This window comes from Crocuta crocuta, unplaced genomic scaffold (genome assembly GCF_008692635.1).
Source record: "Crocuta crocuta isolate KB4526 unplaced genomic scaffold, BGI_CrCroc_1.0 scaffold2, whole genome shotgun sequence".
NCBI classification, from domain to species: domain Eukaryota; kingdom Metazoa; phylum Chordata; class Mammalia; order Carnivora; family Hyaenidae; genus Crocuta; species Crocuta crocuta.
The window spans coordinates 4257095-4283427 of NW_027528640.1; the positions used below are offsets into that span (position 1 = coordinate 4257095).

The 26333-nt window shown below is 41.8% G+C and overlaps 1 protein-coding gene across 1 annotated transcript; it reads right to left on the minus strand.

Moving 5' to 3' along the window:
• Positions 1-240: 240 nt before the first annotated feature.
• On the minus strand, positions 241-3244 carry DKK1 (dickkopf Wnt signaling pathway inhibitor 1). The gene is made up of 4 exons (XM_077755195.1): positions 2837-3244; positions 2469-2631; positions 1177-1320; positions 241-1055 (listed from the first exon to the last, which is right to left on the minus strand). The coding sequence occupies exons 1-4, from the start codon at positions 3080-3082 to the stop codon at positions 802-804; spliced, it is 807 nt and encodes a 268-aa protein (XP_077611321.1). The 5' UTR covers positions 3083-3244; the 3' UTR covers positions 241-801.
• Positions 3245-26333: the final 23089 nt, after the last annotated feature.

Genomic DNA, 26333 nt, shown 5'->3' on the forward strand with positions numbered 1-26333 from the left:
GCTCCTGGCTCAGAGCTGTCAGCGCAGAGTCCAGTATGGGACATGAACCCACGAACCATGAGCTCATGACCAGAGCCAAGATCAAGAGTCAGATGCTTAACTGACTGAACAACCCAGGCACCCTGGAAACTACTTCAGAACGTAATGTCATCTTTGTCCCTGTAGCACATACATGCATCCACGCACACGCACCCTTCTGAAATCACAATGCCGAAATGTATCTATACTTGTAACATTGCATGGTATTAAATGTTAAATTTTATTTCAAGCACTATCACAGCCTAGAGATAAATATAATCTAAGCACTGAGATAGTACATTTCAGAAAATAAGCTAGTATTTCCATGATTAAGTTTAGATACCTATTGTTGGTCATTCCAAAAGCTTCTGGCATTCTAGAGTATAGAATTAAAAGGGAAAGGGTTATACATTTAAGAAGTAGAAGCTGAAATTTATTTCAATTCAATATAGAATATTAGAGTCAAGATAATGTGTACAAACATTTACATAAGAGAAACAATAGACAATGCAGCACCTTTAGAAAAATAATTAAGTTTTGTCGCATTTACAGGTAAGTGCCACACGGAGCATTTACAACACAGTAATTTACTGCAATCAATGATGGGAGTTTCATAAAGAAACAAAGCTCTTACACTCCAGCAGGTTTTCAGAACGTACTATTGGAATGCTTAATCATAACCACAAACTCTGTACATCCTTTAGGACTGAGCTGATAAAAGTCACACGAGGTTTTCATAACACATAATCTGTGAAAGGAGTCCACTGGGCCTGGGCATCCGGCTCAGTGTCTCTGGCAGGTGTGAAGCCTGGAAGAATTACTGGCTTGATGGTGGTCTTTCTGTATCCGGCAGGACAGACCATCTCCACAGTAGCAACGCTGGAATATCTCCAGCCCGTGGGAGCCTTTTCTCCTGTGCTTGGTGCACACTTGACCTTCTTTGAGGACAGGTTTACAGATCTTGGACCAGAAGTGTCGGGCACAACACAGCCCCGTGGCACAGTCCGACGATCGGAGACAGACGGAACCTTCTTGCCCTGGAAAGCAGCAGACAGTAGGAAAAGTACCCGGTCACTACTCAGCCTGTGCTACTGCTTGAAGAAAGTCCCAAGGACTCTCAGGACGGGCGGACAAAGAATTAACGTTAAGTTGCTTTACCTTTGGTATGATACAGTTTGGAAGACAGCGTAGTTCTTCTGGAATACCCGTCCAGGGTGCTGTGTTCGTTACCAACACTTTCGATAACGGTTTCTTCGATCTCTCCTCGGTGGAAATGACTGTGCTCTGACGGCATACATATCCCTAGGGGAGCAGGACACAGCAGTGACACATTACAGCCGGGAGTTAACCCCCCACGGCTTTGACAGGGGAACCCTGTTCTGCCTGCACCAATTTGGGAGGCCTCCTTGTGGTGACAGGATTTTAAACACAAGCCACACTTCCTCCTTAGGGTTAATGTGAAACTGCCCAGATGTATGGAAGCATCAATGCGAGCGCTGTGCAGTCATCTGCAACTTCCCCAATATAGCCGCTGAAAATATTTTCCTACCGACTGTGGTAGTTGCAGGGAGATTTCTGCCCATGGTAATATCACCCTTGGGGTAGAAAATAAAATTAGTCGCTTAAAAAATTGTCCCTTAAAAATAACTTCTCTGCGTTAGTCTGGCAGTACCCATATAGCACCAGGTTAAGCAAATGCAGCACCAGTGGCCTGGAAGATTACAATCTCACCCACTAGTTATTTCACTGTATAATTTCTCTATTACAGAGATTTAGTTAGTTCATCCCTGAGTATTACTGGGTCCTAAAGAGGGTCACCACCCTTAAGTTTATTTCTGGAGCCTTCTTTGGCTATCTGAGCCTACCTCTCTGGGACATAAAAGTTCAGTGCATCTGTGGTTGGGGGAAGAGGATCTATTTTAAGGTTGTAGGAGCAGGGGGCAGGCTGGATGCAGAGGCCAGGATGTGTGGGTATCAAGGGTCCCCCTTACGCGTGGCCAACACAGATAAATCAAGGTCTCCTGCCTGCTACCAGTTTTTACCCGGATCCTGAGAGGGAGGCCAGGGTGGCAGAGCCTTGAAAGACCCGGTAAGAAAATCAGACAGGGCGGCTGCGTGCCCATACCGACTCCCGGGGATGGATGGTGATACTGTCCAGAGAGCCTCATCTTCATCCTCGTTGGGGGTCAAGGCGATCTACAGACACGTTTTCATAGAAGGGCTCCCTCGGAGGTGAGCTGTGGTGTTAAACAGGCGCGGGGCGCAGAGCCCCAAGACCTCCACGCACTCCTCCCCATCGAACACTTGCAGCTTGTCAAGGGCACCTCCAGGCCAGGCACTCACTTGCAGGTGGCCCCGGGCCGTGCTGTCAGCCAAGCCCGGAGCGTTTTCCTCCCTCCCGTAGATGGCCGCATGTGAGACGCTAGCCCAGAAGGGACTTGGGGACTCACCGTTTTTGCAGTAGTTCCCCGGGCAGCACATAGCGTGACGCATGCAACGCTTTCTGCGCTTCCTGCAGGCGAGACAGATCTGCGCGCCGGCGCCGGGCCCGCGGGTGGGGCTTGCGCAGTACTCCTCGGTGCTGCACTCCTGGTCCTCGGCGCAGGGGTATGGCTGCGGAGACGCGGCCGGGGTGAGGCACCTGCGCCTCTGGGGGCCTGGCCCTCGGGGCGCGCGTCTCCAAAGCTGCTGCGTGCGCCCTCACCGTGCGCCCGACCTGCCCGCGCTCTGCGTGTTCTCCGTGCACCTCCCCATCGGAGACCTCCACCCCACCCGCTTCGGGGCTGCAGCATCCCCTGCTCCCCGAGCGCCCGCTCACCTGGTAGTTGTCGATGGTCTGGTACTTGTTCCCGCCCTCGAACAGAAGCCCCGGAGCCGCGCTGACCGCCGAGCCCGGGTGCCCGGCCGCGCCGCCCAGCGCCGGGGGCAGGTTCTTGATGGCGTTGGAGTTAACGAGAACCGAATTCAAGGTGGCGCTCACTCCCAGCCGGAGGTGGCCGCAGAGGGCCGCCGCCGCTAGGGCGGCCAGGACCCGCGAGGCTCCCGCTGCGCCCGGGGCCCGCATCGCTGAAGGGCTCCGGGGAAGGGACGCAGAAACGGCGGGTGGAAGGCACTCTGGAGGGGGCGGGGCTGGAAGCCGCGGCGCACGGCTGCGGTCCCCGAGTCCCGATTGCGGGCGCCGCTCTGCGCCGCCACGGCTGCAGCGGCCGCCTTTATAGCGCGGGCTCCGAGCATCCCGGCCCCTCGGGGGAGACGACAAAGCAGGGATGGGATTTCAAAGCGCTGGGAGGGGCCGGAGGGTGTGTGTGTGTGTGTGTGTGTGTGTACACGGGGTGTGTGTGTGTGTGNCTTGGCGCGGCCGGTCCCCTGGCCTGGCGCCCTTCGGGGCGCAGAGAGCTGTAACGCACGCCGGGCAGAGGGAGGAACCTGGGACCCCGGGCGCCCTCCCCTTGCAGCAGAGGTGGTGCCATCGGGATCGGGACGTACCACTCCGCAAAACCACTTTCCTCCTCATTCACTGCGCGTCTAAACCCCAACAGGGCTTCACGACAGGGCCAGGTGGCCTCTGCCGGCCACAGATTAAGCTTTCCGAGCCACGCTTCGCACATTGCCAGCGAACTCCCTGGTTTAAGTTGGGTCAGCTTCTCCCCCTTCCGTCTTCCCCACCCTCCTCTTCTCCCGCTGCCACCGCGAGAAAAATGTGCAAAGAGAAGGAAATTTGCACATCAAACGAGGGTAAGAAGGAAGAGGGACTAATTCTCTTTTGATGGTGAGTTTAGAGAGGGAGGCGAGAGACTGGCATTTGGAAATTAGATCAGGGGTGGAGGGAAGAGGGAAATGACCATCCGATAATCAAACTAGCGAATGCTGCTCTTTGAATGCGAGCGGTCGCGGCTAGGAGATGAACTTGATTAGGCAGACGCGCGAGATCAAAGTGGCCAGAGCGAAAACTGTCAGGGTCCGGGGGCTGGGTCCGTGGTCCTTCGAGGCTGGCCCTTCCCAGTGGTAGGTTAACTCGGGCAGATAAGAAAGCCTCAGGGCTCCGCGCCTGACTTCCTCCTTAGTATTTCATCTCACGGAGCTTGGGAAGGCCCGTGTTCGCTCCCAAGTCAAACGCGCCCAGGGCCAGGGGGTCCCCCGCTAAGGGAGATAAGAAGAGCTGCGGGAAAAGGAAAAGTGAACCGGACGTCGTTTAGATTGGTGCACAAAATTAATAAAGAACCGCTAGTGTGGAAGGATACTGTTCTGCTTATACGTTGGAAAATCACCTATGAAACAAAAACCTGTTGGAAGCCTGGTGCCCTGGCATTGGGTGACCCTCTGGGTTGTTGCTCTTTGCGAGGTGGGGATCCAATGATATAAATATTTAGGAGACTATTCTAATTGTAGTCATGATAAAAGACAAGAAAGAGCCCCGGTTATTTTTTTTGTAATAGGTTCGTGTTATCAGTGTCAAAAATGGACAACAGTTATGCAACTTTAGAAAAGGAAGAGATGTTTGAATAATCACTGTTGAATAAGAAAGGTTAGGACATCGTAATTTTGTGCTTCCTAATATCTCAGGTGGTTATCACTCTACACGCTGACCTACTATATTCATGACCCCTACCTAGACCAAGTACAGCCAGTGAGTCTGGAAGTTGTGTAATCCCAAAGATAAGAGGGGGAAGGGTAAAGAAAACATGTTTGAAAAGGTCTGTGTTCTCAGTGCTTGGGTTTCAGAGGTCCTATAAAAAACATCTTCCAAACAACTTTCTACTAATGCCTCCAATTGCACCGATACCCCTCCCATCCCAAATTCCATCTGTCTTATGAAAGTTCCTCTGGTTTATTGGTAATTCTTTCTTGAAATTCTAATATGGACTAAATCCCACATTTTTAAAAAGATTTTATTATGAACATGTACAATGATCTAGACTTGGCTACAACTTTGGAAATTTTTGGCAGGAGCTGAAATTTGGAAACAAAGGGGAAGTTGTTTATATTCTTTGTATTTTTTTTTTTTTTTAATGAGCCTAAGAATCAAGTCTATATACCTTTTATGGAGAATAAGCAGTAAGCCAGGTCTTTCTTAGGCAGATCGGGCCATATCTTCAGTTGGCTTGAAGCTGATAGAGATGGAGAGGTATTCTAAAATAACGGGGTAAGGCTATAGGGGATTTTAGGTGCCATATTGTCACTTGCAGAATATTGATAACGACATCAATAACTGAGCCTTTGAGCACGTCTGGTGTAGTAGAAAATCTATACTGTCTTAATATTTTTTAATTTTTAAAATTTTTGTTTATTTTTGAGAGAGATGGAGCATGAGCAGGGGAGGGGCAAAGAGAAAGGGAGACACAGAATCCAAGGCAGGTTCCAGGCTCTGAGCTGTCAGCAGAGAGCCCAATGCAGGGACTGAACCCACGAACCCATGAGATTATGACCTGAGCCGAAATCAGATGCTTAACTGACCGAGCCACCCAGGCACCCCAATATTCTGTCTTAAATTCTTATGGTGTTGAAATGCGGTGAAGAAATTCCCTAATCTTCCCTAATGCGGTGAGAATATTTTTTCTTAGTCCTGTTATGCTACTTAAATATTTCTAAAAGTACGCTCTGCCACGGTTCTGACCAATCTCTTCTCCTCTTTCTGAAAGCGATGGTACATGGTAACACATTTCACACATTTAGCTCATTAAGAGCTTGGATTCACAAATCAAACTATTGTCTGGCACAAAAACAACAGTTAAATTAACAAAAGAAAACCTTGAACAAAAAGGCATGTTTATAAATTTAATCTCAGTCCCTGGATATGCATGTCTCTTACGGCTTAATATTGAGGGAGCATGGACAGAAGGTACTGTGTTGAGCTAAGTCAAGACTAGATTTTTAAGATGGGGGTCTGTCTCCTTCCACCATGGTGCTCCTGGTGTCCTGGTCAGAAAACTAATAATGAATCGGTGAATATCTGAGTTTCTACTATGTGCTAAGCAGGGTACTTGGTGCTGTGTGATCAAAGTTGAGTGCTCCCATTATCTATCTTGAAGTAATGGAGTTGGGGGAGGGGTGGTAAGGTCACAAGTTACACAGAAAAGCAGCCCAGTAGGTGGCAAGCAACTCTACCTTCCCAATGCTATTATTTCCTCCCCCCCCCCCCCAAGTAAAATTAGATCCCAGGATGTGTAAAGACAATTCTTCATTCCCAATGGGAAAATACTTTTTTCAATGGAGTTTCCAGTTGAAAACCCCTTCAGTGATGGAGTTTGCTCACTGGCTACAAACAAACAGGATGGGTAAGAAGGTAAAAGGAGGCTCCTGCTTCCATCATCAGCCAATTAACATTCAGTGAATGCTCATTATATGTAAAATGCTCATTATATGTAAAATGTAAAAGGTACATTATATGTACCTTTGAGAATATATCCCCAAGGTATTGAAGACACTCTTTGTCCTCAAAGCTTTCAGTCTGTGAGTAGTTGGGAAAACAAATATACGGAATGGGGGTAAAGGTTTTTCCAAAACAGGTTATATTTGAGGACCTTCAAGGGTCAGAGGGAAGACAGGAAAAGGTCATTTCATTCTTTAGGGACCCCTGCCTCCTGTTACATCTAAATATTTCCACAATTAATACAATAGGCTTAATATTTTGTACAAGGTTTTTTTTTTTTAAATAAGTAGAATGTGCTTACCAATGTGGAATTAAACCTGCTCACTCATCAATGGCATGACCGTGTGTCCGCTCCTCATGTAAGAAGTGCCGCGTGTCAGGTAGAGAACACGCCTCCACCTCTTCGTCTGTGAGCAATATGGCAGATACACTCCGAAACACCACGCTATTTGCAAATGATTTTTCCATCTTTGAGGTTTTTCTGTGACTGCTGCATATTGAATTTGTTCCCTTCATTTCTCCTCCCCTTCTTACCTTCCCTCTCTCTTCCGTTCTTTCTCTTTGTTAATCAAAGGAAGCAGAGCCGTTACCATTAAATTTTGCTTTACTAGAAAAGCATTAAATAAATGTCATTCCTTATGGTGAATGCTGTCAACATTTTTGTTGGTACCAGTCTTAAATTTAGAAGGAGTTCCTCATTCCTGAGTTTAGAAGGAAAAAAAAAAGGTTATGACTTTCTTATTGGCCTTTAAAAGATTTTGGTCTTTAAAAGATTTTTGGTCTTAATACTCTGCAGGATGTTAAAAGGGCTTTCAGAGCAGGCCCGGGTTAGGACTCCCCAGAGACTGCATTAGGCTTCTCTGCACTCCGCAGTACAAAGAGAAGGCCAGATTTGACAACGGTTAGGTTTATTTGGTTGCGGAGATGGCCCGCCCAGATAAATCAGGCTCTCTGGTCGCTTTCCACCGTGGCTCAGAAGATGGGTTTTACCGGAGCGGGACATTAACAACCTATCTGAGAATAGAGCCCAGAACCCAGAAACTTTTAACGAAAAACCAGAGATATTGTCTGATGTGCTGACAATGAAAAAGGTCTGTGGCATAGTTACAGAGATGGCAAAACAGCCACCTCAGCATCCCCATAAAGCATTTGACATTTCTGACCATACGGGCTGGCCCAGGGCAGCAAGATGCAGGATCCTTTTTAAGACAGTCTCCAGATCTAGAGAAAGAACATTTTCCTTCGTGTCTCTGGGTTCCAATTCCTGCCTCCTCGATAACGCAGCGCTCTCCAAGGATCCTGGTATACAGGATACAAGAAAGGTATTTTTCCGGGGGTATCAGCAGTCTGGGGCTAGGTCAAGCCATTGAATTCTACTGTGGGTCTTTCAGGTATAAAATGACATGAGGGGGGAGGTAGAGAACCCCCTTCTGACTAAGCAAGCCTTTCTCTCTCTCACTTAAAAAGAAGAAAAATCACTGCCGGGACAAGGCCTTTCCTATTCTGATTAAGAATATCCTGTAAGAGGCCTGTTCTTTCCTGGAAGCCTTATCACTGACCTCAAGGCTGTATTTTGACTTTGAAGAAAACATGTAACTTTTTCCAAAGAAGAGTTTTAAGTCTCTAAAAGAAGTGAATACTTGAACCTGGTGATTTTTTTTTTTTTAAGATGGAGACACATACGTTTAGAAATGTCAGCCGTTCTTGAGGGAAATGCGCAAATAANACAAAGCTGTCCTGTTTTAGAGCAGACTGTTCCCACCCAGCACCGCATCTCAAACGTAGGGAACGGCAAGGGGACCCTGAGGTGGGTCGCAGGAAGCATCTAAGTCCAGTGGCCTGGGACCAAGTCTCAGCAGGGGCGGGAGGGCCCCGCGATGTGGCTAGAAGTACAACAACCCGGAACTTGCGGCTGGCAAGAAAAGGGGGGAAGGATGGTGCCCCAGGNCCGTGTGCAGGCCCAGTGGGAGCCCCAGCTCCCAGGGCACCCAGCTCTGGGGGGCGGGGGAGGGAGGAGGGGGGAGGCAGCTCAAAGGGGACCCAGCAGAAGGCCCAGCTCAGAGACGCCCCCTGCCCAGGGGGAGGCCCGGAGGGAACCCCAACTCCAAGGTGACCCCCGCCCAGAGGGAACCCCCAGGAGGGTCCTGGCCCCGTGGGACCCCAGATCAGAGGGAGCTCAGAAGGAGCCCAGAGGGAAGCCCCCCAGCGAACCCTAGCTCAGCGAGAGCCCAGAGCCCCCCTCTCCCGCTCCGCCCACACTTGCGCCCCCAGGCTGCTCCTGCCCGCGCTCAGTCGTGGAAAACGAAGCTTGTTTAGGGACTCGCTTTGAAGAGCTCAGATCAAAGAGCCCGGGGACCCCCGTCCTAATCAGACTTGAGCCTGGACGGCTTTTCCCACGCAGTTCCCTTGCGGGGCTTTGAGCATCCCCGGTGCGAGGGGCGCACAGCCTTCACACTCGACGGCTGCAGTGCGTTTAGTGTGTCGTTCACGGGCAGGTAAGCGCAGGGCTCCTGGGGCTTCGTTAGCTGGGGTGAGAGGGCAGGTCATGGAGGGGAGGGTGAGAGCCCCGGGGACCGCGGGCGCCGGCGGGAGAATCTCGCTCTTCTGCTGCCCCCTGGTGGAAGTCCTGCGGAAGTGCGTCCTGGCGAAGGCGCCCTGAGGATTAGGATCCCACATTTAATCTCCAGAAGCTTCATTTTCCAGGTTCAGTTACGTTTAATTGTGTACCCTTTTCACTTCCCTACATTTCAGCCTCTTCCGGGGTGAATATTCTCTTATTCTCCTTAGTCTTATATACAATACCATGTTCATAGAATCATTATTTCTTCATAAGTTACAGTTAAAATGAGAACTGGGACCCAAAATGTAGGTCCTCCGTTTATGTTCATGTTTTGAAATGCTCCGGGTTGTTAGAAATATATTATTGGGAAATTCTAGGCCAAACAAACCTTAGACAAGACCATACATATGTAAGTCGTCACAGAGAGTAAAAGTAAATGAGAATGTTATTCATCTATTTAAGAAAATATTAATCATTTCATGTTTCTGTGTTCATAAAGGACATAAAACTTGTGGTCTTATGTAAAATCATAGTTATAATAGACTATTTAATAATTACATTTTTTAGAGCCAACATAATGCACACGTAAAAAAAATCCGGAAGTAGAGCTAATATGTGTTTATGTTAAAATTATCATTATTAGCTGTGCATTGTTACTATTTTACAGTTAATAATTTTAAACTACTACCAAGGTTTCTTACAGCTCATTTTTCTTAAAGAGATGTCCTGGAAGGGGGTTAAAAAATCCCAAAAAACATTTCTCTATAGTTACTGTTTCTTTTAAAAATGAAGGATTTTGGAAGATGTTTCAGAATACTATTTCTTTTTTTTTTTTAATAGTTTATTGTCAAGTTGGCTTCCATATAACACCCAGTGAGAATACTATTTCTAAACACTCAATTCAATAAACATTTTTTATGTACTAAATTCTTAGCTACAAGTTAGATTCTAGGTACAAAATTGCATATGATTATTTTAGTATTGTGATGTAAAATTTATGAGAATGGCGTTAAAGAAGCAAATTAACCTCAAAGTTTTTCAAAATGTTATTGTTTTGATTAGACCTTGTCCACCTTTTTGATGGCACTATATTCTCCACCAGTATTTCCATTTTTTTTTCATAATATTACTTCTGTCTGGCTGTTTCTGTTTACAAGAGAAATAGTAAAGTGAGCTCTGTGTTTAACAGTGCATTTTGCAAATATCAATAGCTTTGTAAATTCCACTGAGCCACAAACTTAGAAGGTATGAGAGTGTCAGGCAAAGAGTCTGAGGGCTAATTAACTTTCTATCAAAAGTTCATCCATTGCCCCTTTGTTAATATTATTTACTATTATAATTTGCTGGTAATTTTAGAAAAGACCTGTGGTTACAGCTATGGAGTCTAAGGGTCTAAAGGTTTCACATTGTTTTGTTGTTACAGTTCTTGATTTAAGGCAAAGTCCTAAATTTGTTTGGAAAACTCCCTTGCTATGGTTTCATTAATGCATGAGGTTAGCAAAACAAATAAGTAAATAAGTAAATAAATAAATGGACCTTATACTTGCTAGTGTGTAAGAAAAGAGAGAGAAAAATAATAGAATTCTTTTCTGTTTCTATAGGTAATGCAAGGCAAGTATCAGTCAATAAAAGGTGTTTATTTCCCGAAAAAGACTATTAAGCACTCTGTAGTTCTAGAATTCTTTAAGAATACACAAGGATGCATCCCTAAGGATGCATGTTACAGCACAGGTTCCCAGATCTCCCTCCTAAGTCTTTTGATTGTTGCATAGACCGGGGGTGGGGGTCTGGGACTTCTGTTAGCAGTCTCCATTGGCTGGGTGTAATGCAGGTCATCCCTAGGCTACACTTTGAAAAATGCCACCACTAACTCATCAATTCCTCCCAACCTGGTCTGTCACCTCTCAAACTCCAAACTTCTTACATTCAGCTCCTGGTTAAAAGTTAATTCCAAATTCAGTGTTTTTCCAAACTTTGGAACGTTAGGTTTACTCCCCCACCCTTGACAACAACATCACACCTACATACACATCGTCTCAGAGTCTTGCTCCTGGTTCTTATTTTGTGTATTTGTTGCAGGACCCAGAAATATTTGTTTTTTGAATGTCCTACATGATTTTGGTGTAGAACCAGGTTTGGGGCAGATTGCCCTTGCTCAGACTTACTGACCCAAAGAGTCATCAGGGGAGCGGCTGGGTGGATCAGTTGGTTGAGTATCTGACTTTCGCTCAGGTCATGATCTCGCGGTTCGTGGGTTAGAGCCCCGCGTCAGGCTCTGTGCTGACTGCCAGCTCAGAGCCTGGAGCCTGTTTCAGATTCTGTCTCCCTCTCTCTCTGACCCTCTCCTGCTCATGCTGTCTCTCTCTCTCTCAAAAATAAAACATTAAAAAAAATTTAAAACAAAACAAAGAGTCACCAGGAAGGGCACCTGGTGGCTCACGGGTTGAGTGTCTGATTTCGGCTCAGGTCATGATCTTGTGGTTTAGGAGTATTTGAGCCCTGCGTCAGGTTTGCTGCTGCCAGCCTGTCAGCGTGGAGCCTGCTTTGGATCCTCTGTCTGCCTCTCTCTGCCCCTCCCTCACTTGCCCCCTCCCCAAAATAAATATTTTTAAAAACTTAAAAAATAAAAAAAGCAAAAGACTCACCAGAAATGCTTGTAAAATTGGCTGCCTGGAACTGGTGGTATGCTGGTAAAGGATTAAGCAGTGCTTAAAAAAATGCATTAAAATGCATAAATAAATGTATATGCATGTAAGGAGCATCTTATAAATTTTATTGATATAAAGGATATACAGCACACAATTTGCAAATAACAAAACATACTCATTATTGCAAATATCCTTTTTAAAAAATGTTTGTTTTAAATGTACTAGCTGTGAGCACAGAGCCCGATACGGGGCTCAAACACATGAACCATGAGATCATGACCTGAGCTAAAGTCGGATGCTTAACAAACTGAGTCACCCAGGTGCCCCCGCTTAACCTACTGAGCCACCCAGGCACCCCTATTATTGCAAATATCCTACAGCTAGTTGATTCTTACAGATGCTTTAACTGGTTTTTGCTAAACTCTCATGTCTGTAGCAAACGTACAAGTGTACTTCAGCCACGATTCAACAAATGGAGTTGCATCATGGTCTACTAGCTTTATACTAATCAATCAGTCATTAAATATGATATATGGCCTACTGTTAAACTCTTCTTGCCCTTGTACAAATTATATTTGTGAAACTAAAACGGCTTTCAGCTTCAGTTTAAACTCAGCCCTGATTTTTCTGCCGATATCTGTGAATACTCCCACTGAGGTTAAGTTCAAGGGAAAGATGGAACTCCACGAAACAAGCAGGTGGGAAGCAAGCTCACATTATGGATTATTTCTACCATACTGTCAAGTGACTTCTATATCCCTGGTCCCAGGTGGTCTTTAAATCAAAATTCACCTTCACCAGGCAGTTTATGTTCTCAAGGCAAACATCCCTTCAGTCACCCATTCACTTCTCATGTTTCCAACTTTTCTTAGATTTCAACTTAGTGTTTTTAGTCTGTTGTCAATGTTTTGAGACATTTAAGAACAAAATATATAATAATATAATAATACATATATATAATTTATTCAGCATAACATTTTTTGTTAAGAGGGTCAGTCCAAATAACCTATTTTGTCCCCAGAAATGAAAATTATTTAACTTAAAGAAAAAAAATTATATAAATGACTTCAGACTGTGGTTTTTTTTTTAATTTTTTAATATGTTTTATTTATTTCTGAGAGAGAGAGATTGAGCATGAGCAGGGGAGGGTCAGAGAGAGAGGGAGACACAGAATCCAAAACAGGCTCCAGGCTCTGAGCTGGCTTTCAGCACAGAGCCCAACTTGGGGCTCAAATCCACCAACCATGAAATCATGACCTGAGCCGAAGTCGGGGGCTTAAGAGACTGAGCCACCCAGGCACCCCCTTCAGTTTTGTTATGCAGCTTTTTCATGAAGCATTGTTTGCGAAATTCATCCATATTAAATTTAGCCAATACATTTATTTTCACATCAGTATAATATTCCATTGTTTATCAGATTTAATAGCTCATTACCCACATGATGAATATTTCAGTTTCTACATTTTTTTGCTATTTCAAAATACTTGTGTGGGTATCCCTACATGGATCTCTGTAGAAGTATGTGTGGAGTATTTTTCTAAAGAATATATGAAGTAAAGACTTGTAGATTATGAACATTTTCAACTTCATTAAATGTCACAAAATTGTTCTTCAAAGTTGTAATAATTCACGTGTATGAGCACTATGTAAGAATATTAGATTGCTATATGTCTTAGCCAACATTTATTATTTTATAATTTTAATTCCCAGATTTGATGTGTGCAAATGGGTGCTTTTCATTTTTAAACTTATAGTGACTGATTATTAATGAATTCAAATATATATGCATGTATTTTTATTCTCTGGAAGAGAAGACTTGACCAAACTTCTTATTTATTTATTTTTATTTTTAAAGTTGTTTTGAGAGAGACAGTGAGCAGGGGAGCAAAGGGAGAGAGAATCCCAAGCAGGCTCCACACTGGCAGCACAGAGCCCAATGCAGAGCTTGATCCCATTAATCAGGAGATCATGACCTGAGCTGAGATCAAGAGTCATATGCTTAACCGACTGAGCCACCCAGGTGCCCTGTGACTTCATCAAACTTAGGCTATATAACAACCGAGACAAAAATAGTACAAGAAAATAAATTATAGGCTATTTTCTTTTTCTTTTTTTTTTTCATGTTTTATTTATTTCTAGGAGAGAGAGAGAGAGAGAGACAGCGTGAGCAGGGGAGGGTCAGAGAGAGAGGGAGTCACAAACTGAAACAGGCTCCAGGCTCTGAGCTGGCAGTCAGCACAGAGCCCGACGCGGGGCTCGAACCCACGAACCGCGAGATCATGACCTAAGCGAAAGTCGGACGCTTAACCGACTAAGCCGCCCAGGCGCCCCTACAGGCTATTTTCTTGAGTTATAGGAACAAATAGGTGAAATATAACATTGGTAAATCAGCAATAATGTGTATTAAAAATGCATGTCATGGCAGAGGCATAATCAAGCCAAGGAAGTACAGGTGTTTCTTGTTTGGTTTTTCATGTAAGTGAACTCTTTATCCCCATCACCCAGTTCACTAATCCCGCACCTGCTCTCTGGTAACCATCAGTTTGTTCTCTTTCCTTAAGAGTCTAGTTCTTTGTTTCTCTCTCTTGCTCACTTGTTTTGTTTCTTAAATTCCACACAGGAGTGAAATCATATGGTATTTGTCTTTCTCTGACTTATTTCACTTAGCATAATACTTGCTAGCTCTATTCATATTATTGCAAATGGCAATATTTCATTCTTTTTTTATGGCTGAATAGCATTCTTGTGTGTGTGTGTGTGTGTGTGTGTGTGTGTGTATCATATCTTCTTTATCTATTCATCTATCAGTGGACCCTTAGGCTGCTTCCATAGTTTGGCTAATGTAAATAATGCTGCTGTAAACATAGGGATGCATGTATTACTTCAAATCAGTGTTTTTGTATTTTGGTGGTAAGTACCCAGAAGTGCGACTACTGGATCACATAGTAATTCAATTTTTTAACTTTTTTTTTTCCGAGGACCCTCCCTACTGGTTACCACTGACTGCATCCCACTAACAGTGCACGAGAGATCCTTTTGCCCCACATTCTCACCAACACCTGTTGTTTCTCATGTTTTTTATTTTAGCCATTCGGAAAGGTAAGCGGGAAGGTCTCATCGTGGCTTTTTGGGTGTTGAGTTTTATAAATTCTTTACATATTTTGGATCATAACCCTTTATCAAATATGTCATTGTTAAGTACCTTCTCCTATTTAGTAAGTTGTCTTTTAGTTTTGTTGTTTCCTTCGTGGTGCAGAAGCTTCTCATCTTGATGTAGTCCTAATAGTTTGTTTTTACTTTGATTTCTCTTGCCTTAGGAATCATATCTAGAAAGATGTGACTATGGCCAATGTCAGAGACATTACTGCTTTGCTCTCTTCTAGGAGTTTTATGGTTTTAGGTCTCACAGTTTAATCCGTTTTGAGTTTATTTTTGTGTATGGTGTGAGAAAGTGGGCCATGTTCACTCTTCTGCACATTGCTGTCCAGCCTGCCCAGCACTGTTTGTTGAAGAGACTGTCTTTTTTCCCTTTGTATATTCATTCTTCCTTTGTCAAAGATTGATTTAATGTTGTGGGTTTGTTTCCAGGTTTTCTGTTCTATTCCATTGATCTATGTGTCTATTTTTATGCCAGTACCATAATGTTTTATGTACTACCATTTTATAATAATTAAAATCAGGAATTGTGATATTTCCAGCTCTTTTTCTTTTTCAAGACTCCTTCGTCTTTTCAGGTCTTTTGTGGCTCCTTACAAATTTTAGGATTGTTTGTTCTAGCTCTGTCAAAACTGCTATGTTTTGATAGAGCTTGCAGTATCTCTGTAGATTGCTGTGGGTTGTATAGACATTTTAATAATAGTTGTTCTTCCAATCCATGAGGATGGAATGCCTTTCTAGTGTGTGTGTGTGTGTGTGTGTGTGTGTGTGTACAGTTTATTGTATAATTTTCAGAGTGCAAGTCTCTCATCTCTTTGGTTAGGTTTATTCCTAGTTATTTTCTTATGTTTGGTGCAGCTGTAAATAGGATTGTTTTCTTAATTTCATTTTCTGCTACTTCATTAATAATGTATAAGAATGCAACAGCTTTCTGTATATTGATTTTGTATCTTGAAACTTTACTGAATTCATTTATTCTAGCAGTTTTTTTTTTTGGTGGAGTATTTAGGATTTTCTTTTTAAAAATGATTTTTTTAGTGTTTTATTTATTTCTGAGAGAGAGAGAGAGACAGTATGAACAGGGGAGGGTCAGAGAGAGAGGGAGACACAGAATCCGAAGCAGGCTCCAGGCTCTGAGCTAACTGCCAGCACAGAGCCCAATGTGGGGCTCGAACCCACGAACCGTGAGATCATGACCTGAGCCAAAGTCAGATGCTTAACCGACTGAGCCACCCAGGCAACCCAGGATTTTCTATGTACAGTATCATGTCATCTGCACATAGTGAGAGCTTTACTACTTCCTTATCAGTTTGGATGCCTTTTATTTCTTTATGTTGTTGAATTGCCGCAGCTAAGCCTTCCTGCGTGCTGTTGAATAACAGTGGTGAGAGTGGACGTCCCTGTCTTATTTCTGACCTTAGGGGAAAAGCTCTCAGTTTTTCCCTATTTAGGAAGATCTTTGCTATGGCCTTATTATGTTGAGATATATTCCCTCTAGACCTACTGTGCATAGGGTTATTGTAAATGGATGTTGTACTTCGTGAAATCCTTTTTTCTATGGAATCATCATTTGGTTCTTATCCTTCCTCTTATGGATGTGACATATCATACTGATTATTTTGCAAATATTGAACCACCTTTACATCCTGGGAATAAATCCCACTTGATTTTTTAAATATATTGTTAGATATGGTTTGCTAATTTTTCATGGAGGATTTTTGCATCTATATTCATGAGAGATATGGGCCTGTAGACACTCTCTTTTTGGTAGTGTCTTTATCTGGTTTTGGTATTAAGGTAATGCTGGCCTCATAGAATGAATTTGGAAGTTTTCCTTCCTCTCTGATTTTTTTGGAAATAGTTTGAGAAGAATAGGTAGAATTCACCTAAAGTTGTCTGGTTCTGGGCTTAGGTTTGTTGGGAGTTTAGTGATGACTGATTCAATTCCATTGCAGGTAATTGATCTGTTCCAAGTTTCTATTTCTTCCTGCTTTAGTATTTGGAGGTTATATGTTTCTAGGATTTTTTGTTTTTTGCCTGCTTTCCTTTTATCAGTAACTTCTGTTTAGAACAAGAGTGACAGACACATAAAATAGATATTTACATAATTGCCACTTGCTAAGGTGAACATTATATATGACACTCAATATCCCTTAAAACTAAATAGTAAAATGTTGCTAAATAGAAAGGTCATTCTATTTTACTTGAAGCACAATTTTGCCAACTTGATAACTGAACAGTTCACCTCTTTTGGAGGGCAAATGTCCATGTGCATAATCTAGAGTGAGTATTAGAAAAGTATAATTATTATCTTTGCAAATATAATGTAAGCATTACTTCCTGTATTTACACACTTCTCCAACTGTTTACTGAAAGTCTGAAATTGTTTCTAGGAATTTATCTGTTGCTTCCAGATTGTCCAATTTGTTGGCATATAGATTTTCATAACATTCTGTTACAATTGTTAATATATCTGTGCTCTTTATTGTTATTTCTATTCTCTCATGTAATTTTGTGTATTTGGGTTCTCTCTCTCCGTCCCCCCCTCCTTTCTCAATGAGTCTGGATAGAGATTTGTCAACTTTATTGATCTTTTGAAAGAACTAGCTCCTGGTTTCATCTCTTGTTTTTTTTCATTTCTATGTATTTATTTCTGCTCTAATCTTTGTTATTTCCTTCCTTCTCCTGGGTTTGGGTTTTGTTTTCTTTTCCTAGCTCCTTTAGATATAAAGTTAGGCTGTTTGTTCATTCTTCCTGCTTCTTGAGGTAGACTTGTATTGTTATAAACTACCTCTTCGAACCTCCTTTACTGTATCCCAAAGATTTTGGACTATTGTGTTTTGATTTTCATGTGTTTCCATGCAATTTTTGATTTCTTCTTTGATTTCTTGGTTGACCCGTTCATTGCTTAGTAGCATGTTATTTAACTTCCATGTATTTGTGTTCTTTCCTGTTTTTTTCTTGTGGTTGATTTCTAGCTTTATAGCACCGTGGTCAGAAAAGATGCATGGTAAGACTTTGCTCTTTTTGAATTTGTAAGACTTGTTTTGTGGCCTAATATGTGATCTCTTCTGGAGCATGTCCTGTGTACACTTGAAAAGAATGTGTTCTGCTGTTTTAGGATGGAATGTTCTGAATGTCTGTTAAGTCCATCTGGTCCACTGTGTCATTTAAAGCCACTGTTTCCTTGTTGATCTTCTGTTTGGATGATCTGTGCAAAGATATAAATGGGCTATTAAAGTTTCTTACCATTGTTGTATTACTATCATTTATTACCTCATGTTTATTAAAAAATCTTTTATATATTTGGGTTTTTCATTGTTGGGTGTATAAATACTTAAAATTGGTATATCTTCTTGTTAGATTGTCCTCTTTGTTAGTATAGATTGTCCTTCTTTGTCTTTTGTTATAGTCTTTGTTTTAAAGTCTACTTTATCCAATATACATATTGTTACCCTGGCTTTCTTCTGACATCCATTTGCATGATAGATGTTACTCCATCCCCTCACTTTCAATCCACAGGAGACTTTAGGTCCAAAATGAGACTCTTGTAGGCAGCGTATAGGTGGTTCTAATTTTTTTTATCCATTCTGTCACCCTATGTCTTTTGATTGGAGTGTTTAGTACATTTACATTCAAAGTAGTTATTGATAGGTATGTATTTATTGCCCTTTTATTACTTCTCTTGTGGTTGTTTTTGTAGCTCTTCTCTGTTCCTGCACTTGCTTTCTTCTCTCACAGTCTGTTGGCTTTCTTTAGTGATATGCCTGGATTCTTTTCTCTTCATTTTTTTTGCATATCTATTCCTGATTTTTTATTTGTGTTACAGTTGGGTTTGTATGTAACATCTAATGCATATAGCAATCTATGTTAAGTTTGTGGTTGCTTAAGTTTAAACCCATCCTTTACTCCTCTCCCCCTACAATGTCTTAGGTGTGTGGTGTCATATTTTATATCCTTTTATTTTCTGATCCCTTGACTGATTTTTACAGAACTATTTATTTTGCTATTTTTCTGGTTTTTTTTTTTTACTTTTCATGCTTTTCCCTTATGGTCTTTTCCACTCAAAGGGTCCCCTTTAGTATTTCTTGTAGTGCTGGTCATGATCTCTTTTAGTTTTTGTGTATTCTAGAAACTCTTGATCTCTCCTTCTATTCTGAAAGATAGCTTGGTTGGGTAGAGTATTCTTGGATGCAGATTTTTCCTTTTTCACACTTGGAATATATCCTGCCACTACCTTCTGGTTTGCACAGTTTCTGCTGAAAAATCTGCCAGGAGCTCTAGGGGGTTTCCCTTGCATGTAACTGTCTTCGTTTCTCTTGCCGCTTTTTTTTTTTTTTCTTATGGCTTTTTGCCACTTTAATAACGATATGTCTTGGTGTGGACTCCATGGGTTGAACTTTTGGGGTGATCTCTGTGCTTCTTCATCTGGTTATCTGTTTCCTTCCTCAGATTCAGGAAGTTTTCAGCCATTATTCTTTTCATATATATATATGAATATATATATAAACTATGTATATATATATTATTGTATATATATAGTATATATTATATATTTCTCTATCCCCTTACTTTTAATCTGAAGGTATCTTCCAGTCTAAAATGAGTTTCTTGTAGACATAAAATAGATGGATTTTATTTTTTATCCATCATGCTACCCTATCTTTTGATTGGAGCATTCAGCTCATTTACATTCAGTGTTATTATTGAAATATGTGGGTTTAGAGTTGTTGTGTCCTTTGTGGGATTCATGCTTGTGGTTGTGTCTTTGGTGTCTTCGTTCCTTGCAACACTTCCCTGAGACCCTCCCCCCTCAGAATTTCTTGTAGGGCTGGCTTAATGGTGACAAATTCTTTCAATTTTTGTTTATTTGGAAAGACTTTTATCTCTCCTTCTATTCTGAATGACAGGCTTGCTGGGTAGAGGATTCTTGGCTGCATATTTTTATTGTTCATCCCATTGAAGATCTCCTGCCATTCCTTTCTGGCCTGCCAAGTTTCAGTAGATAGGTATGTCACCACTAAGATAGGTTTCCATTTGTATGTTAGGTCCCTTTTCTCTTTAGCTTCTTTCAGAATTCTCTCTTTGTCCTTGTATTTTGCTATTTTTACTATGATATGTCGTGCAGAAGATCAATTCAGATTACATCTGAGGGGAGTTCTCTGTGCTTCTTGTATTTCAACGTTACTTCCTTCCCGAGGTTGGGGAAGTTCTCTGCTATAATTTGTTCCAGGACTCCTTCAGTACCTTTCCCCTCTCTCTTCCTTTTCTGGGATTCCTATGATACAGATCTTGTTGCATTTGACATATCGCTGAGCTCTCAAACCATTCTTTCATGTTCCTGGATCAGTTTTTCTCTTTTTTTCTGTTTCTTCTTTTTCTATAATGGTGTCTTCTAAATCACTTATTCTCCTTTCTGCCTCTTCAATCCGTGCATTGGATGCCTCCAGTTTATTATGTATTTCATTTATTGCATTTTTAAAATTCACCATGCCTATTTTTATGCTCCATTTTGTTTGTAGCCATAATTTCTTTGATGTCCTCCATGCTTTTTTCAAGCCCAGTGATTAATTTTATGATTATTGTTCTAAAATCTTGTTCAGGTATGCTGCTTATGTCTGTTTTGAGCAGTTCTTTAGCTGTCAATTCTTCTTGGAATTTCCTTGGAGGAGAGCTCTTTCGTTTCATCATTTTGGTTTGCTTTCTATCTCTTGTTAGTTTTAAAGACTTGTTATGCTCTCTGCACCTGTGAGTACTGCTGTACCCAAGAAGACTCTGACTGTCCAGGGCCTATCCTTTCAGAAAGTGTTCTTTGAATGGTATCTTGGTCTCTCTTGTTGAGACCTTGGTTATTTTATTTTCCTACTTGTAGTGGTATTTTGGACTCTCCACCATGTGTACTTTGGCTTGTTTCTTGAGGTAGCCCTGGAGAAAAAAACAGACAAACACACAGGGAATAGAGGCACACAAATGCACAGACAAATCCAACAAACACACAAAATGAGAGGGAAAACGAAAAAAGAGAAAAGACGGAGGAGGGAAGGCGAATAATAGAAAATAAAAATACATAAAAAAGTCAAAAAGAAGAAAAGAAAAGGTAAAAAGAAGAAAACCGATAGACAAAGAAAGGTTTAAAGCATATAAACAGATTTCCCAGCTACAATTAAATAGCCGGGTGTATGCAGTGCTGGTTGAAGAGCATAGAGAAAGAGATGATAGGGCGGAGATGAAGCAAAATTGGAAATAGAATGAACAGGCAGAAGGGATAAGAAGCTTTTGTCAAAGAGCGAAAGGGTGGAATATGGTTGGAGAGGTGAGAGATAGACGCTGGTATTATCCAGAGAAACTATATAGGCTAATTATTCCTGAGAGAAAGAGATGAAAAGGGAGGTAGGTGTAGAATTTACATCTACAGAATGGACTAAATGTGACTGTTTAAGCAAGCCAGTGACCAGAATTAATCAGGTCAGTGTTCTGGAAACAAGAAAAAAAAAGGGGGGGGGGCAGCTCTCTAGCAGGGATGGGCGTGGTTTGATCCAATGTCAGGCGGGAGTTCTGCCTTGGTGGTTATGGGCAGGAGAGTGGAGGCGCTCCAGTTGCTTCTTGAACCAAGCGCTGCACCTCACTTTTTTGGATGTGTAAACTCCCCGTGCCAGGGGCATAGCCAAGGTGGGTCGCGCTCTTTAACCCAGGCCAGGCCTCGTTTCCAAATCCCAGTCCGTGAGCCCCACTGAAATTGCTGTAGACACAACCTTGCAGGCAATCTCCCCAGGGCAATTACAAGCTTCTTGCCTGGGGATGGAGCCCTGGGGATGGAGCCAGAATCGCTGCTCCATTCTCCAGGTCAGGGTGGTGAGCAAGGATGGGGGTTCGCCTGGGGGTGCCTCGGGTCTGCTGGAGATCGGGAAACCGGGTCCCTCTGTGTCTCGTCACCTGAAACACAAACTCATGGGCAAATCTCCCAGTTTTAAGCCCTTCGCCTCCCCTCTAGGGATCCAGTAGAGCCAGGAGCACAGAGGCGCGGTCGGTGCGCAGCCCCTCCAGGACGAGTTGGCGTGTGGGGATTTGGCGCGCATGCAGTTGTTTTCCCGGGGATTGTCTGGGTCAGCTGGAGCACGGGCAACTGGTTCCTTCTGTGCCCCGAGCAGAGGTTTTTCTGTTTCCCAGCGACAGGGACCGTGTCTTGAGCAGTTTCAGCCTCTTTCTTTCCCCTCTCACTCCCCACAGAGGGGGATCCCCCAGTCCCTCTGCGTCTCTGATCTGGCCCGATTTTATCTTCCCCAGTTCGCACTCATGTTAGAAATCTTTCTCAGTGGATTCTGCCTCCTTTTTCTCCCAATCTCTTGGATTCTGTAAGGGTTCCTATGGCTTCAGATCTTCTCCGTGTGAGATATGGGGGCGAGTGCAGTGTACGGAGCTCCCTACTTCTCCGCCCCAGCTATTATTCTTTAAAATAAATTTTTGTTCTCTTTTCCTTCTTCTTCTGACATCCCTATAATGTGAATGTTATTATGCCTGATAGAGGCACTGAGTTCCCTAAGGAAGTTCTCAATTTGCCCAAAGTAAGTTCATCTGTCAGGTCATAAAATTGCTCCACTGCTTCACCTTGCCTATTTATTCCATCTAGTGTATTTTTAATTTAATTTATTGTGCTCTTGATCTTTGATTGGCTCTTGCTGATCTCCCTGTTAAAGGCCTGCCTGATGTCCTCCACTCTTTCCCATGTCCAGTGAGTGAGTTTATGATCATTGCTTTAAATTCTCTAAGAGGCATATTACTTATATCCGTTTCTCTCTGGTCTCTTACTATGGTTTGGTCCTGTTCTTTCATTTGGGAAACATTGCTCTGTCTCCTCATCTTGTCTAAACCTCTGTGTCAGTTTTTCTGTGTGTTAGGAAAGTCAGCTACTTTTCTTGCTCTTATCAGTAATAGCTTATAAGAAGAGGTCCTGTCGTGCCCTGTAGTTCAGTGCCGCCTGTTCTTAGGACCTGGTGCACCAGGGATTGTCTCCTGTGTGTGTTGTGTGTGCTCATCTGCTGAGTCGTGATCTTTTTCTCTCGGTCCCGTTGTCTGCAGAGGCTCTTTTGTCCTGTGATGGAGTGTTTGGTCCCTGGTCAGGTGGGACGCATTTTAACAAGGTGTCCGGTGGTCTGCTTGTAAAATGAGACCTGCTCCTGCCATCACTGAAGTCCCTCAAAATGCACAGGTCAGGAGATGTGTTGCTAGCAGAGTTTTTGCTGATATTCTCTGGGGGTGGGGTGGGGAGGGAGTGTGGCGCAACCACACCGGTTCCCACAGCTGACCATTGTTTACGCTACGGGGCGATGCAGGGAAATGCTGCTTAGCAGTTCCTTTGCTTATGGAGAGGAATCCCTGTGATCCTTGTCTTTTTGGCCTCATGCTGAGATCAGCAAATCACGCTCACCCCCATTTGTCCCCACTGCTGGTTCTAAACTTTATCTACAGGGGCAGTTTGCTGTATTGTCTGTTTAATGGTGGGGACTCCTCTTCCTAACACCTCAAGCCTCTCCCCGAGCCCAGCCTACCAATATTTAAAATCCCAGGCTTTAGGGCCTGCTGGGTTGTAAGAACTCAAGATATTCAGTCCTCCCCCTTTCAAAGGCAAATGTTATGGGACTTTGTCCTCCCTATTCATGGGCTCCATGATCCAAGAGTCTGCCTTTCCACCCTTCTCTGCACCACTGGCTCCCTCTTCACCACGGAGGGCCACAGTCTGTTTTGCACCCAGACCACATCTTCATCCTTCCTACCTTATTCAGTGTGGCCTCTTCTCTACCTTTAGTTGTGGGTTGTTCTGCCAGTTATCAGGCATTTTCTAGGTTATTTATGATGCTGCAAGTGTTCTCTAGTTGTTTCCATGGGATGAGGCAAGCTTGGGGTCCTGTACTGCACCGTCTTCCCAGCTCACTCCAGCGGTGGTTTAGTATTAGAAATCCATTGATGTTGTCTGCCAGGTATACCACAATAACAGATTAAGAAGAAACTCATGTGGCTGTCTCAATACATACTGAAAAATATTTTGATACACTCAGTAGCTAGTCATGATTTTTTAAAAGACTGACAAACTAAGAACTTTCTTAATATGATAATGTGTGCATCCATATAAAACCTATATCAAATGTCTAAGGGTAAAAATTTAATCTAGAAAAGGCAAGAGTGCCAACTGTGACTTCATTGTTTTATATTTTCTCAGGATTTTTTTTTTCCAGATCATTACTTCAAGAAAAGAAATTAATTATTGGAACTAGGGAGAATGAAATACAACATTTTATTCAGAGATGATAGTATTATCCTTAGAAATAATCCAAGAGAAGACAAATGAATTAGTAAAATTTCATCAAGGATGCTGGCCATAAAAGCAATATACCAAAAAGTCAATTTAATGTTTCTTTGTCGGAGTTCAAGAGTTTACAAATATTATATTTACTTTTATCCTTATAAATATTATTTAAATTCCAGTTAGTTAACAACAAATATTATACTGTTGTCCTTTAAATAGCAACAAAAGATGTGCATGAATTCTGCTATAAAATATTTTTTAACATTTTGGAAAATGCAAACAATATCTTTATTGTTTGGGGGAATGCCCTGTAAGATGTAAGGAATTTTTATAAAGCTATGTTGAACAGTAATACTGCTGAGAGACAAATACACCAATGGATAAAATGAGAGAGAGGGTGTGTGGAAAAGTTGGACATTGATATGAAAAAACTAGAAGTGAAACATATTCCCCCCATTAAAAATTTTGTTCCAGTGAGATTAAAGGCCTAATGTAAATGGAAAATTTTAGAATTTTCATTAGTAAATAAGAGCTTGTGACTTCATAGGTAATTCCTATTAGGTGAGACAACGTCATAACTTCTGTAGGAACATATTGCTAATTTGACCACAAAAAAAGAAAACCTCTTTAGGAAGATATTACAGACAAGATCTATAATTGCAACATACATAACTGATCATAACAATGAAATATTAACTTATTTTTATTATATTAAATTATCAAATATTTATTTTTAATTATATTAAATGAAATACTTTTCAGTATTCTTTTTATGTGAAATTATTTCTATTAAAGTATACAAAATGTACAGTTTAATGATTCCACAATTCCATCAATTATTCAATGCTTACCATGAAAGTATCGTCACCATCTGTCACCATACAACTTTATTACAATATTACTGACTATATACTCTATGGTGTGCTTTTCATCTCCATGACTTGTTTATTTTTATAACTGGAAGTTTGTACCTCCTAATCCACTTTATCTACTGCATGCATTCCCCTTCCCACCTCCCCTCTGGCAACCACCAATTTATTCTCTGTATTTAAACGTCTGTTTGTGTGTGTGTGTGTTTCTTTCTTTCTTTGCTTATTGGGTTTGTTATTTCAGATTCCACTTATAAGTAAAATCTTATGGTAATTGTCTCTCTTTGTCTGACTTAATTCACTTAGGGTTATACTCTCTAGGCCCCTCCATGTTGTCGTGAATGGCAAGAGCTCATTATATTTTATGGCTCAGTAATATTCCATATGTGTATGCCCTGTCTTTATCTATTAGTCCATTGATGAATAGCTAAGTTGCTTTCACTTCTTGGCTATTGTAAATAATGCTGCAATATACAAAGGAGTGCACATATTTTTTCAAAATAAAGTTTTTGTTTACTTTCAGAAAATACTCAGCATTGAAATTACTGCACTAGATCACATGGTATTTCTAATTTTGATTTTTTGAGGAACATCTATATTGTTTTCCACAAGGGTTGCACCAATTTTCATTCCCAGCAGTGTGTGAGGGTTCCCTTTTCTCCATAGCCTCACCAAAACTTGTTTCTTGACTTTTTGATAATAGCCATTCTGACAGAGATAAGGTGATATCTCACTGTGGTTTTAATTTGTATATCTCTGATGATTGTTGAGGTTGAACATCTTTATACTTGTCTGTTGGCCATTTGAATGTCTTCTTTGGAAAAAAAAAAGTCTTTCAGGTCCTCTGCTCATTTTATTAGTTGGATTGTTTGTTTTCCTGTTATTGATTTGTATCAGGTCTTTATATAGTCTGGATATTAACCCTTTATTACATATATCATCTTCTCCCTTCAGTAGGTTGCCTTTTTGCTTTTCTGATTGTTCCCTTTGCTGTGAAAAGGCTTTTTATTTTGGTGTAGTGCCTATAGTTTATTTTTATTTCGTTTCCCTTGCCTGAGTAAACATGTCTAGAAAAATGTTGCTAACATCGATGTCCAAGAGATACTATCTATGTTTTCTTTTAGAAGTTTTATAATTTCAGGTCTCACATTGAGGTGTTTAATCCATTCTGAGAATATTTTTGTACATAGTGTGAGAAAGTGGTCCAGTTTCATTCTTTTGCATGTAGTTGTCCATTTTTCTCAACACATTTATTTAAAAGACTGCCTTTTCTTCATTGTGTAATCTCAGCTCCTTTGTTGTGATTAATTGATCATATTAAGTGCTCATTTATTTCTGGGCTTTCCATTCTGCTCCATCAGTCATTGTGCTTATTTTTGTGCCAGTGCCATGCTCTCTGATTACTACAGTT

What these genes read in the sequence shown, in the direction of transcription:
- DKK1 (XM_077755195.1), bottom strand. Translation starts at nt 3,082, where the DNA reads ATGCGGGCCCCGGGCGCAGCGGGAGCCTCGCGGGTCCTGGCCGCCCTA. An exon ending in AGACCATCGACAACTACCAG is followed by an intron (nt 2,632 to 2,836) that starts GTGAGCGGGCGC and finishes GCGTCTCCGCAG; the next exon opens with CCATACCCCTGCGCCGAGGA. An exon ending in GGGGAACTACTGCAAAAACG is followed by an intron (nt 1,321 to 2,468) that starts GTGAGTCCCCAA and finishes CTGCTCCCCTAG; the next exon opens with GGATATGTATGCCGTCAGAG.